This window comes from Entelurus aequoreus, linkage group LG01, assembly GCF_033978785.1.
Source record: "Entelurus aequoreus isolate RoL-2023_Sb linkage group LG01, RoL_Eaeq_v1.1, whole genome shotgun sequence".
NCBI lineage: Eukaryota > Metazoa > Chordata > Actinopteri > Syngnathiformes > Syngnathidae > Entelurus > Entelurus aequoreus.
In genome coordinates, this window is record NC_084731.1 from 21811921 (window position 1) to 21826991 (window position 15071).

Consider the following 15071-nt stretch of genomic DNA (forward strand, 5'->3'; position numbering starts at 1 on the left):
CAAAAATACAAAAAGGTAATCTGTTTGGAGCCGCAGAATAATTAAAGGCCTACTGAAACCCACTACTACCGACCACGCAGTCTGATAGTTTATATATCAATGATGAAATCTTAACATTGCAACACATGCTAATACGGCCGGGTTAACTTATAAAGTGCAATTTTAAAATTCCCGCCACACTTCCGGTTGAAAAACTCCTTTGGATATGATTTATGCGCGTGACGTCACAAAATCCACGGAAGTGGTTGTACCCCATCGACCCGATACAAAAACCTCTTGTTTTCTTCGACAAAATTCCACAGTATTCTGGCCATCTGTGTTGGTGAATCTTTTGCAATTTGTTTAATGAACAATGGAGGCTGCAAAGAAGAACGTTGTAGGTGGGATAGATCTGTGTATTAGCGGCTAAGTACAATACTTACAGCAACACAACAAGGACTACTTACTACGCCTAGCCGATGCTTGCTGCCAAACCCACGGATGAAGTCCTTCGTCGCGCCGTCGATCGCTGGAACGCAGGTGAGCACGGCTGTTGATGGGAAGATGAGGGCTGGCTGGCGTAGGTGGAGCGCTAATGTTTTTATCATAGTTCTGTGAGGTCCGGTTGCTAAGTTGCCAAATTAGCCTTAGCGTCGTTAGCAACAGCATTGTTAAGCCTTGCCAGGCTGAGAATTTTTAACCGTGTAGTTACATGTACATGGTTTAATAGTATTGTTGATCTTCTGTCTATCCTTCCAGTCAGGGGTTTATTTATTTTGTTTATATCTTCATTTGAGAACGATGCTATCACGTTAGCTCAGTAGCTAAGTGTGTCACCGATGTATTGTCGTGGAGATAAAAGTCACTCTAAATGTCCATTTCGCGTGCTCGACTCTCATTTTCAAGAGGATATAGCATCCGAGGTGGTTTAAATACAAATCCGTGATCCACAATAGAAAAAGGAGAGAGTGTGGAATCCAATGAGCCAGCTTGTACCTAAGTTACGGTCAGAGCGAAAAAAGATACGTCCATCACTGCCTCTCTAGTCCTTCACTGTAACGTTCCTCATCTACAAATCTTTCATCTTCGCTCAAATTAATGGGGTAATCGTCGCTTTGTCGCTCCGAATCTCTCGCTCCATTGAAAACAACGGGGAATTGTGAGGAATACTAGCTCCTGTGACGTCACGCTACTTCCGGTACAGGCAAGGCTTTTTTTATCAGCGAGCAAAAGTTGCGAACTTTATCGTCGATTTTCTCTACTAAATCCTTTCAGCAAAAATATGGCAATATCGCGAAATGATCAAATATGACACATAGAATGGATCTGCTATTCCCGTTTAAATAAAACAAATTCATTTCAGTAGGCCTTTAAAATAGTTGTATAAGTGTTATAATGAAAGGAACACATAAGGGGCTAATAAGCTCCTAATTTTTGTATTTTTTGTTGTTGTTTTTGAACACTGACTTTTTGCAGTGTGCACATGCAGAGAAAAATGTTAGTTATTTCAATTTAGTCTTTTTCCACCGTCCGAACCACTTGTGCGTGTGTGACTCCTAGCACTCCACAGCATTAAAAATACATTTTTAGCGACGGGTTCACCAAGGCGGCCTGCTGAGATCAGAAGGAAGTCACCTCTGTCTCTATTTCAAGTCAGCCTTCTCCTTCCGTGACCCCCCCGGGTGTCCTGTCGTGACTTGGCACCGTTTGAGTCCACAGCGGTCATCAGAGGGCTCCTCATTAATCTTACCAACACTCTGTCTCACTTCTCGCCGTAATCTCCTTGCTTCTAATTTCCCTTATCTCTCACGCCGACTTTTTTTTTGTTTGTTCAGAAGGCTTACACCAGTCGGTTAGCCAGAGGCTGCAAACAGATTAGAGGATGGCCCGCAGCAGCTCACCTCCATCCGTCATGAAGTCAGAGGTGGTTTATCATCCCGGGTTTAAGTTTTGTCTGCCAGAAACCGCTCATTAATTTGGAGGGGGGACAGGTTGTGCGGCGAGAATGGATGGCAAAGCTAATGCTTTTAAAGTGCAAGATTACACCACATTTAATAATGATGTTACGTATGGCTGCTGGCAGCACAGGCTCATTTCTCATGCATGCTCCCTGGTGTTTGTTCAGTCCTAATCTTTCTCCTTGTGCAAGACGGTAAACGTAGGGCTATATCTATCTCTTTCATCAGCACTCCAGATGCTTTCAAAGCATTACTGGCTGTCTGGGAGATGTCCCGGGGCAAGCAATGATGGCATATTAAAGTCCCGTGACTCAAAGTGTTGCATCAAATACAGCCATAAGTGAAGATGTAAACACACAGACTGTTGTATATTGTAAAGTTCTTCAGCTAAAATCTAACATCTGGTTGTTTTTTTGTACTCATCAGATCTCGATAACTTCCGAACACAGACGGTCAGAAGTACGGTCAATGTCCGGGAAGGCCAAGGAGTGGTTCTCTTATGCGGCCCACCTGCACATTCTGGAGGTAACTACCTTAGCTATTTTGTTTCCACAGTTATTTTCTGTTGGGTGTCGTGAGGCAGGAACCCAAGTATTTTTTTTTTTCCCACAGCCGGTAGGGCGTGGTGTTCCTGGGATTAAAGGCCTACTGAAACCCACTACTACCGACCACGCAGTCTGATAGTTTATATATCAATGATGAAATCTTAACATTGCAACACATGCCAATACGGCCGGGTTAACTTATAAAGTGCAATTTAAAATTTCCCGGGAAACTTCCGGCTGAAAACGTCTAGGTATGATGACGTTTGCACGTGACGTCGATGGTTGAAGCGGAAGTATTCGGACACATTGCATCACAATACAAACAGCTCTGTTTTCATCGCAAAATTCCACAGTATTCTGGACATCTGTGTTGGTGAATCTTTTGCAATTTGTTTAAAGAACAATGAAGACAGCAAAGAAGAAAGCTGTAGGTGGGATCGGTGTATTTAGCGGCTGGCTGCAGCAACACAACCAGGAGTACTTTGAGTTCGATAGCAGACGCGCTATCCGACGCTAGCCGCCGACCGCATCGATGATCGGGTGAAGTCCTTCGTCGCACCGTCGATCGCTGAAACGCAGGTGAGCACGGGTGTTGATGAGCAGATAAGGGCTGGCGTAGGTGGAGCGCTAATGTTTTTATCATAGCCCTGACGAGGTCCCTTAGCTAAGTTAGCTTCAATGGCGTTGTTAGCAACAGCATTGCTAGGCTTCGACAGGCGGCACAGCATTAACCGTGTGGTTACAGGTCCAGTGTTTGGTTCGTTGTCTCCTGATAGTATTGTTGATCTTCTGTCTATCCTTCCAGTCAGGGGCTTATTTCTTTTGTTGCTATCTGCATTAAAGCACGATGCTATCACGTTAGCTCCGTAGCTAAAGTGCTTCACCGATATTGTCGTGGAGATAAAAGTCACTGTGTATGTCCATTTCGCGTTCTCAACTCTCATTTTCAAGAGGATATAGTATCCGAGGTGGTTTAAAATACAAATCTGTGATCCACAATAGAAAAAGGAGAAAGGTACAAGGGCTCATTGGATTCCACACTAAGTTACGGTCAGAGCGAAAAATATACGTCCGGCACTGCAATCTAGTCCTTTACTCTGTGAGTTTGAGTTTGAGTTTGAGTTTGAGTTTATTTCGAACATGCAAGCATACAACATGATACATCACAATTTCCAGTTTCTTTTCAACATGTTCGAAAAGGAGTAGGAAGAAGCAGAGCTTATTTAATCCTACCCCTTTTCTTTACATAACAGTTGCAAAACTTTTTGTTCACTTCCTGTTCACAATTTTTTCACAATAAACTCCATAAGTAATTACAATAAAAATAAATAAATAAATAATAGTAAGAATTGAATAATAATAATTGGTGAAGTAAGTCATATTTCATATGATGAGATAAGTAAGATTACTTTAAGAATGAATGAATGGATGGATGAAATAAATTGAGAATGTTTGTCATGGTTCTTCTTCATTGTACTTTGTAAACACTTTAAGTTTGAAGAGTTTCTTGAAGTGGATCATATTAGTACATTGTTTGATTGCTTTGCTTAATCCATTCCATAATTTAATTCCACATATTGATATACTGAAGGTCTTAAGTGTTGTACGTGCAAACAAATGTTTTAAATTACGTTTTTCTCTAAGATTATATTTCTCCTCTTTTTTTGAGAAGAATTGTTGTATATTCTTGGGTAGCAGGTTATAGTTTGCTTTGTGCATAATTTTAGCTGTTTGCAAATTCACTATGTCGTGGAATTTCAGTATTTTTGATTCAATAAATAAAGGATTTGTATGTTCTCTATATCCAACATTATGTATTATTCTAACTGATCTTTTTTGTAACACCGTTAATGAATGAAGTGTACTTTTGTAGTTATTTCCCCATATTTCTACACAGTAGCTCAGATATGGTAACACTAGTGAGCAGTAGAGAATATGAAGGGATTTTTGGTCTAGAACATGTTTTGCTTTATTCATTATTGACGTGTTTCTTGCAACTTTATGTTGTATATTTTTTACGTGAGATTTCCAGTTCAATTTATCATCAATCATTATACCTAGAAATTTGGTTTCGTTTACTCTTTCAATTTCTATTCCATCTATTTGTATTTGTGTTTGACTTTCTCTTCTACTGTTACCAAATAGCATTATTTTAGTTTTACTAAGATTCAACGATAGTCTGTTTTTGTCAAACCATCTTTTTAATTTGTTAATTTCTTCTGTTATTATTTGTATTATCTCCTGTGTGTTCTCTCCTGAACAAAACGCTGTTGTATCATCCGCAAATAATACTAACTTTAAATCTTTTGTAACTTTACAAATGTCATTTATATAGAGATTGAATAATTTAGGTCCTAGTATTGATCCCTGAGGTACACCACAGGATATATTTAGCGTTGTAGACGTGTGTTCGCCTAGCTTCACGTATTGTTTCCTGTTCGTTAGATAACTTCTTATCCAGTTTAAGACTAACCCTCTGATGCCATATCGTTCTAGTTTTTTGATTAAAATATTGTGATTAATTGTGTCAAATGCTTTAGTTAGATCCATAAAAACCGCTGCTGCACATTTTTTACTATCTATTGCATTGGTAATTTCTTCTGTAATTTCAATTAAAGCCATTGAAGTTGAAACATTAGCTCTGTATCCATATTGGTTCTCTTCGAGTATTCTATTTTTATTTATGAAACTTTCTAATCTGTTATTGAACAGTTTTTCAATGATTTTAGAAAATTGTGGAAGTAGAGAAACAGGTCTATAATTTGTAAATTGATGTTTATCTCCAGTCTTATAAATTGGTGCAACTTTAGCTATTTTCATTTTGTTTGGAAATGTACCTGTTTGAAATGATAGGTTACTAATATACATTAATGGTCCTGAGATCTCTTCAATAACCTTTTTTATCGTTTCCATATCAATTCCGTTACAATCAGTTGAAGTCTTAGATTTACATTTTTTCACGATTGTAACTATTTCCTCCTGTGTCACATTACTGAGGAACATGGAGTTGGGATTTCGCTCTATGGTATCATTATAGTCCTCAATTGGAACTGGGTCTGGAATCCTTTCTTCCAATTTTGGTCCAATATTTACAAAATAATTATTGAAGCTTTCAACTACTTCCTTTATGTTGTCATTTTTTTTATTTTCATCTAAAAAGTATTGAGGGTAGTCCCTCTTAGTTCCATTTTTAATAATGCTATTGAGGATGCCCCATGTTGCTCTCATATTATTTTTGTTCCTGTCCAACAATTCACTGTAATATTCTTTTCTACATGATCGTAGTATGTCTGTTAACTTGTTTTTATACTTTTTGTACTTAATTTCTGCCTCTATAGTTCTTTGTGCTATAAATTCTCTATATAGTGTATTCTTCTTCTTACAAGCATTTTTTAATCCTTTTGTCATCCATGGTTGATTATTCTTTCTCTGCTTGTTACTGAGTTGTATCCATGGACAATGTTTGTCATAAAGTATTATGAACTTGTTTAAGAAATGTTCATATGCTTCATCAACCTCTTTTTCATTATACACATTGTCCCAATCTTGCTTTTGTAGCTCAATTTTGAAGGCAGTCATCCTCTTCTCTGTGCATAGTCTTCGAAATGTCCTTTTGTCTTCCATGTTCTTCTTGTAGTTTCCATTATATATTGTAAAAACTGGCAGATGATCACTAACGTCGCTTATAAGTAGACCACTTGTAGTGTTATTATCAAAATCATTGGTAAAAATATTATCAATAAGCGTGGCACAGTGTGCTGTGATTCTGCTTGGCCTTGTGATTTTAGGATATAGACTGATGCTGTACATTGTATCAATGAAGTCATCAATAGACTTTTGCTTGTTGGGGTTCAATAAGTCAATATTAAAGTCACCACATAAGAACATTATTCTTTGACCATTGTCCATGTAAGTTGCCTTGATCCATTCTTCAAATGTTTCTATACTTGACTTAGGTGATCTATATATACAACTGATGAATATGTTTTTGCTTTTTTCCTGACATATTTCAATGGTTATACATTCTAAGATATTATCAATGGCAAATGACATGTTTTTTACCACTTTGTAGTTCAGGTTCTTCATCACGTACACAGCTACTCCTCCTCCATTTTTGTTGGTTCTGTTGATGTAGTTTAGTTCATATCCCTCCAGATCAAAATCTATTCCTTTTTTATCATCAATCCATGTTTCTGTGACAGCAATCACTTTGAAGGGTTCGTTGATGTGTTCCAAAAAGTTCTTAATGTTATTGTAATTTGCATACAAGCTTCTACTATTAAAATGAATAATTGACAATTTGTTATCACATTCAATGTTGCTATTATATTGATCATCTGTATAATAAAAACAACTATTACTGATGTGGGAGAAAAAATTTGTATCTGGATCTATATCATTTTCCAAATCCTGGTTTTTGTGATCTTTGTTGCAGAAATTTTTTAGTTCCATATTTTCTTGTTCAACAAACTTTGATGTTGTTTCAATAATCTCTATAAGTGTAGGTGGATGCAATCCTGAATCTAGGTCCTCTTGTTTAGTCGTCCCTTGGAACATAGTAGTGCCGATGCTGAATTTAGGTGCTTGTTTTCTGTCAGAGTCCATTATCATCGTTGTTGTGGTAGCTGTGTAAACTTTAAAAATTGTCCAGGTCCTTGATGTCATGGACAACAATTACTCTTGCTTCTGGACTTCCATTCAGCTTGATGTAGATTTTACAGTTGGCGCTCCAAGTTCCCTGGATTTTTCCCTGCCTTCTCAAGTCGCGTGCTTTCTTGGCGATTCCAGCATTGCGTTTTGTGAGATGCTCATTCATGTACACATTTGTTCCCTTCAGCTTCTTTCCCTGTCTCAGCAATGCCATTTTAGATTTTCTCTTTACGAGTTTCACGAGCACGACTGGAGTGGCGTTGTTGTTTCTTCCGTTCAGTGGGATGCATGTTTCGATGGTATTAATGTCAATTTCAATTTCTTTTGATTGCAGGAAGTTGACCACTTGCTGTTCTGCTGAGACCATATCCATTTCATCTGGTTCACCTTCATTATTCACAGCTTTCGCATAGGATCTTGGTTTAATTCGGTGCCCAGTCACAATGATATCATTCATTCGTTTATCCTGATCCATTTCATCTATGATGTTCCTCAGCATGTTGTTGTCTTCTTGAAGGATCTTCATTTGTTTGCTCATTTCAGTGGCTTCTTTATTTCTGGAGTTGTTCTCTTTTTTCATTTCTTTCATTTCTTCTTTCATTTCTTTCATATCCTCTTTCCATCCATCCATCAATTCTTCCAATTTTTGTAACATTTCTTCTTTAAATTCCTGGAGTAGTTTCTGTAGTATCCCTTCTTGAATCCCATCATGTCCTGTGCCCAGCTTCAAATCAGTCTTTCCAGTCAATCCTTTAACTTTTGGCATCGCGGCAGTCACTGACGTCAGCGCCTCTTATGTCTTAAGGGCAGTTACCTCTTTAGCGACTTGCGGCACTTTTAACTTGTTTTTTCAACAATTTCGTACCTTGCGCCGTTCAGAGATCAATTTGAGGTGTCAGCCTGTCAACTTATATCACTCTGCGACGTCGGGATCACTTTAAAACAGCTGTAAACTCGCCGTAACCTTTGGTTGCTAGGCAACCGCTTTGAACTGCGGGAGGCGCCTTTGGCTTGAGGCTAACGGCTCTTCCACTCGCCTTATTTCAGCCTATCAGTGCCTCTCAACTGACCAAAATCAGATCGAAGATGCCAGGTGACTCTCCTGTGGCTGTGATCGCAAATCAGTGGTCAAATCAGTGGTCAAAATCTTCAGACTTAACAAAAACTCCGGTAGCAGAAGCGGAGCTTTTTTCTTTGCGTCCTTTCTCATTGACAGGAAGTGAAGGAGTAATATACATAGTCTATTATACAGCATTGTAAGTGTATGTAAACTTTTGACCACAACTGTACATTGCAGCCTTCTGGGATAACAATATAGTGCATACATCACAATGTATTATTTGGTATAATGGGTCACAAAGGCTGTTGAAATGTGTTAACATGGTTAAAAATGCTAATACTGATACTTAAAATGATCAAGATCATTAAATGGTTACATTTTTGATCACAATTAAAATCCAACAAAAACACTGGATGGCGGTGCAACCTTATTGAATATTTTAATTAGGGCTGTCAAATTTAACGAGCTAACTCACAAAACAATGCATTATACATGAACGATATACATGCAGCTTTATCACCAATTCATTTCCATTTTAATCGGTGGTGTGGGTTGTTGTACGGTAAGTGATCAGGTCGTAAGATACACCACTGCAGAGATGACTGATGTGCTCTGTGGCAAATGTCCCTTCAAAATACACCTTGATGGGACTTTAGATAATATCGGTACCAAATTTTGAGCAAAATTAGATTACGAATATTTAGTAAAATACAAAAAAAATAATAATAACAATGACAATAAAATTGCATTTGTGTCAAAATAATGGGGTTAAACAAGCAAGTAATTTAGTGTGATTAATTATGACTAATCACAATTCAAAATTGTAATTAATATATATATATTTTTTTAATTATAATTTGACTGCACTATTTTTTTTCAATAATATTTTTATTCATATCAATTGGTTTTTAACCTTAAAGCCCTGCTGTGTACGGGTACTTATTTTCTAAGTTTGAAAAAATAACAATGACAAAAAAATGTATTTTTTGACATAAGAAAAATATTGATCTAATCACTGTAGTATTGAACATATACTGATACCAGGTATGTTGATATATGTATTGATCCTCCCTCCTCTGTTTACATTTAAGAGTACTAGCGTAGCGATTAGCATGAGTTAATGTATTCTGCTATGGTGAGTAGTGTAGCATGTTTAGTTGTTCCTCAACCTCCAATGATAACAATTTAGGAAACGGTCATTTGTCTCCATTAACATTCATTATTACGATATGACAGACCTGGGCAAATTAAGGCCCGCCAGACATTCCCAAATAATGTTTTCAGATCTTTAAAATGAAAACTGTAGCTGCCATTATGATGTGGAGTGATGTTTTCAAATTACCGTAAGTCTTGAACTATACAAAGTTTTTCATTGGTTGGAATCTGCGCTTTTGCATGATATACTAGTTACTTGTTAAATCACCAAAATTTCCCGAGCGCGGCCACAGCTGCTGCTCACTGCTCCCCTCACCTCCCAGGGTGTGAACAAAGGGATGGGTCGAATGCAGAGGGTAATTTCACCACACCTAGTGTGTGTGTGTGTGTGACTATCAGTGGTACTTTAACTTTAACTTTAACTATGGTAACGTACTTCACAGCAGCTCAGATGAGGCACCAAGGTGTGTCAAAAGTGTGGGTGGGGAGCGTTTCCACAGAGTGTTTCCAGGGACAGATGCGGAAGGAGATTTTTACAACAAAGTTCAATCAATCAATCAATGTTTATTTATATAGCCCTAAATCACAAGTTCTAAATCTTAGTGATATATCAGATGTATCAAATTGTATTTTTTTTTTTTTTAAATGTACCCTTCGTGATTGTAAAATATGTCGATCAAAAGGGGGTGTGACGTTCATATGTTGTCAATAGTCAGTGTTTTATCGTTCATAGTTAATATTGTAAATCCGACATTCTTTATTTTCATGTACATTCTGGGTGTCTCATTCAGTAAAAAAAAAAAATCCATTCTGTTTTTTAAAGCGGTCTGTCATAACGTTTTTAGCATTCAATCAGACATTATTGTGAGGTTTTGTATTAGCGTTCCTAAAAATCAGATAAAACGGCCCCAGACGCATTTTTATCTCTAAATTTGCCACCCCGCCTCGAGTCAAAATAATTGCCCACACTGCAAAAAGTCAGTGTTCAAAAACAAGAACAAAAAAATACAACATTTAGGGGTATTTTATTTGAACTAAACAAAATTATCTGCCAATAGAACAAGAACATTTGGCTTGTCAAGACTTTCCAAAACAAGTAAAATTAGCTAACTTCAATGAACCCAAAAAATACCTTAAAATAAGTATATTCTCACTAATAACAAGTGCACTTTTCTTGGTAGAAAAAAAAAGAGACCTTTTTGCTCAATATGTTGAAAAATATTCTTAAATTAAGTAAATGTTAGTGCCATTATATTGACATAATGATATGCGCTTGGCATTACATTTCTTGAAACCAGCAAACTTATACTAAAAACTAATGTATTGTTCTTAATGGAAAGGCAACAAGGCAACCGCTTGTTACTCTCGGGGTCTCCTAGCCGCTCAGGCAAACCCTATGGTCTAAAAATGCATTTATCCATGGATAACATGACATCTTCGCGCCAAGTGCGTGCTCTTTCAGTCAATTAGTGCGCATATATACAGCCCGGCCCCCGGCCAAACATTTTGTATTGTAATTTTGAGGAATGTATCTGAATGTGCATGAACTATTTCTGTTCAAAATTGTTTGAAATGTCACATGTTAAATGTTTAAATATTAACTGTCAGTTTACTGTACTGTGCCAACTGTACTACTATATGAGTACGTGTTTTCTATTGTTTCATTGAAAATAAAACAGCAAAGTCCATTTGGCTGTCATCTGTTTTAATTATGAGACACAATTGTGTCAAAGTCATGATTTTTTTTTTTCATGCTTGAAATAAGAAATTATTACTTTAAAAAAGTAGTTTTATACTCGTGAGTGTTGATGACACAGCTTTGCAACAGTTGATATTCTAGTTTCAAGCATGTTTTACTCAATATAGGTCATGTCAAGACTTGGACTTTGGCGTGGTTTGTTTTCCCGTGGCGCAAATGATTTGGACCGGACATGGCATGAAGTTAAATACATGATTTAATAATATCACTCAAAAAAGGAATAAACAAAAGGCGCGCACAATGGCGGAAGTACAAAACTTGGCTATAAAAACAAAAACTCGCACAACGGCAGAACTATGGACAAAAAACAAAACTTGCAAACTATGGCATGAATAAAGAAAACTTACTTGGACAAGAAAAGGGCATGAAAAAGAGCAGCATGGATCATAAGGGTGTGTAGAGAGTGTGATGTCGCCAGGCTGACTTCCTGGTAACAATGGGCTTAAATCAGTTCTGGGCAAAATAAGGCCCGGGGGCCACATGCGGCCCGTTAAGCTTTTCAGTCTGGCCCGCCGGACATTCCCAAATAATTTTTTTAGATCTTTGAGATGGAAAGTGTAGCTGCCATTATGTGTAGTCATGTTTTCTAATGACCGTAAGTCTTGAACTATACAAAGTATTTCAATGGTTGGAATCTGCGCTTATGGATGATATACCAGTTACTATGGTAATGTGATTAGTTACTATGGTCATCTAATTAGTTACTATGGTAATCTACGTCACAGCAGCTCAGACAAGGCACCAAGCAGTGTGGGCGAGAAGCGTTTCCACAGACGCAGAAGTAGGTTTTCACAACAAAGTTCTTAAGCTTAGTGATGTATCAGATTGTATGTGGGTTTATTTTATACCCTACGCGTTCATATTTCACTGTTTGTTGTATTTTTGTTGCGTTTCACTTGATTGTAAAATATGTCGATCGAAAGGGGGTGTGACATTGATATTTTGTCAATATTCAGTGTTTTATCCTTCATAGAAAAATGTACAATTACATTACGTTTTTTAAGGCGGTCTGTCATAACGTGTTTAGCATTCAATCAGACATTATTGTGAAGTTTTGTATTAGTGTCCCTAAAAATAGATATACCGGCCCCCAGACACATTTTTTTCTCTAAATGTGGCCCCTGAGTCAAAATAATTGCCCAGGCCTGGCTTAAATAATAGTGACATGATTAGTGAAAACAGGTGCGTGACTCAAAACGTGAAACAGGTGCGTGACATGACAGGTGAAATGGGTTGCTATGGTGACAAAACAAACAAAAGTGCACAAAGAGTCCAAAAACAAAACCGAACATGACTAACACAAAACATGATCACACAGACATGACAGGTCATACAATCTCAGCTACAAGCTGTAATATCTTACTGAGATTACTTTGGACTAAAACCCTTAAAACAAGTAAAACACTAACATAAAATCTGCTTAGTGAGAAAAATGATCTTATCAGACAGAAAATAAGCAAATTTTACCCTTATTTGAGATATTTAATCTTACTTCAATTTCAGTATTTGCAGTGCAGGCCTGCGATGTGAGGATAATATTAAAAGCTCTATTGTCGGGCCAAATGTATTCCCTTTGTATCTTATTTCAATTCTATATATCGCACGACCCTAGCCAGAATCCCCACCCGAAAAAAAGCTGTCCCAGCCTATGCACGTATCAACCCGTTCTTAAGGATCGACTGTTTCTTTGTTTGCAATTTGAATGTGAAGCTAGTGAGTAGTTGTGCATTCATCTATTTTTCTAATTCAATGACCGTGACAAATGATATGAAAAAAGGTTTAGACACTTAAATGTATTTTTTTTGATAACAAAGGATGACAATGAAAGACACTACAGATGAAGATGCTACTTTTTTCTTCCTCCGGTGGGCATCTGCGAGGCATGAACAATGTTCTGCTGCTGCGCTTGTCTCCGTTGATACAGTAACTCGCACATTGTAGCAGCAATTTCCCACACAAGAGAACAGTTTGGAGTACAGAGCAGTGTGCAGCTGGTGTATTGGATAATGGGCAAGAGTTTTCTGCATGAAATACAGTTTGACAGCTTTTTTTTCCCTCTTACTGTACGTGATGCAACCAATGGCCGAGTCCGTATTCTTTTCGTTTTTCGGCGCGGACGCGCTGTGGGAGTCCGGTATTTCTTTCTTTTCTTGTCACTCCCCGGCTCCTTCCCTAGGTGCTTTTTTGTCATTCGTTTTCATTTTGAAAGGAGTGATAAACTTTGCCTGACACGTGCGGAGCTGGGTGTATGCCGTGGGAATCGAGACTGTTTCAAGTGTGATTTGAGTGGGCCGACTCAATATTAAATCAGGAGGAACAAGGAGCAACTGGCAGTTCAAGATGAATTCCACGTCCAATTCCGAGTCCCCCTCAAAGTGGATAAAGAGTACAGTGCGTCCAAGGGATGTTACAATAGTCAAAAGGTTACTGCGTCGTACAAAAACAAGTAGACAGACAGACAGACAGCAGCTTTATTTTGTCCATTCTTAACATGTACAAGACACATAAGAACTGAAATTACATTTTCGGCACAATCCCGCTAAGAGCAGACATACATTACAGGGGGACAAGATGGGACCGCCAACGGATCAGCCACTTACAGCGCTCCTTAAAAAGGTGGGAAAAAGGTGACATGGGTAAAGGGGGAAGAGTAAAAAAAATATCAGTCTGAGGCTGGACCCTCAGGAGTGGTCCAGACTGAGTCCGAGGAAAAAAAACCCACATAGCATGGCACACATAAACATGGTACATGTAATCACAGCAACTTGCAACAGAGGAGGGGGGAGTTGGGACCCTGGAGCCGGCTGCCGCTATAAAGCGGTACTCAGCTCCCACAACCCCGGAGGAATTAAGCAGTGGTGAAGGCGTTGATTTGGGAGTACCGTATTTTCCGGACCATAGGGCGCACCGGATTATAAGGCGCACTGCCGATGAGCGGGTCTAGTCAGGTCTATTTTCGCACAAAAGGCGCATTAAAGGGGTCATATTATGATTTTTTTCTACATTTTAAACACTTCCTTGTGGTCTACATCAGGGGTGTCCAAACTTTTTCCACTGAGGGCCGCACACTGAAAAATCAAAGCAAGCGGGGGCCATTTTGATATTTTTAATTTTAAAAACCAATACAATATACTGTATGTATGAAAAAAGATACATTTAGGCCTCCACTCAGACTTGATCCCGGGGACCCCAAAATGTTTTGGTCCAAAAAAATATGACAAATGTGTCATTATTTATTATTATTATTATTATTATTATTATTATTATTATTATTATTATTATTATTCAAGGTTTAAATCTCTAAATCAGGCCTGGGCAATTATTTTGACTCGGGGGCCAAATTTAGAGAAAAAATATGTCTGGGGGCCGGTATATCAGAATTTTAGGAACACTAATACAAAACCTCACAATAATGTCTGAATGCTTAAAACGTTATGACAGACTGCCTTAAAAAACGGAATGGCATTTAAAAAATCTTTACTGAATGAGACACCCAGAATGTACATAACAATAAAGAATGTGGGATTTACAATATTAACTATGAAGGATAAAACACTGAATATTGACAACATATGAACGTCACACCCCCTCTCCATCCACATATTTTACAATCAAGCGAAATGCAACAAAAATATAAACGTGATGGGTAAAAGAAAAAAAAACACCTACAATCTGTTATATCTGATATATCACTAAGCTTTAGAATTTTGTTGTAAAAACCGCTTTCCGCGTCTGTCCCTGACACCCGCATTTCAACTAATTAGATGACCATAGTAACTAGTTAGATGACCATAGTAACTAATTATATTACCATAGTAACTAGTATATCATGCAGATTCCAACCATTGAAATACTTTGTATAGTTGAAGACTTACGAGCATTAGAAAACATCACTGCACATCATAATGGCAGCTACACTTTCCATCTTAAAGATCTAAACAAATGATTTGGGAATGTCCGGCGGG

The 15071-nt window shown here is 37.8% G+C and overlaps 1 protein-coding gene across 2 annotated transcripts in view; it reads left to right on the forward strand.

The window, feature by feature from the left end:
• The window catches only part of cntn3b (contactin 3b), a 166062-nt gene that overhangs the window by 66625 nt on the left and 84366 nt on the right, over positions 1–15071 (forward strand). The window contains exons 1-2 of one of the 2 annotated variants that reach the window (XM_062045784.1): positions 498–559; positions 2364–2462. In XM_062045784.1, the coding sequence (XP_061901768.1) occupies positions 544–559; positions 2364–2462 (115 nt within the window). In that variant the 5' untranslated portion in view covers positions 498–543. Of the gene's footprint in view, positions 1–497; positions 560–2363; positions 2463–15071 lie in introns of those variants that run through there. The other variant, XM_062045773.1, reaches the window with a different exon arrangement.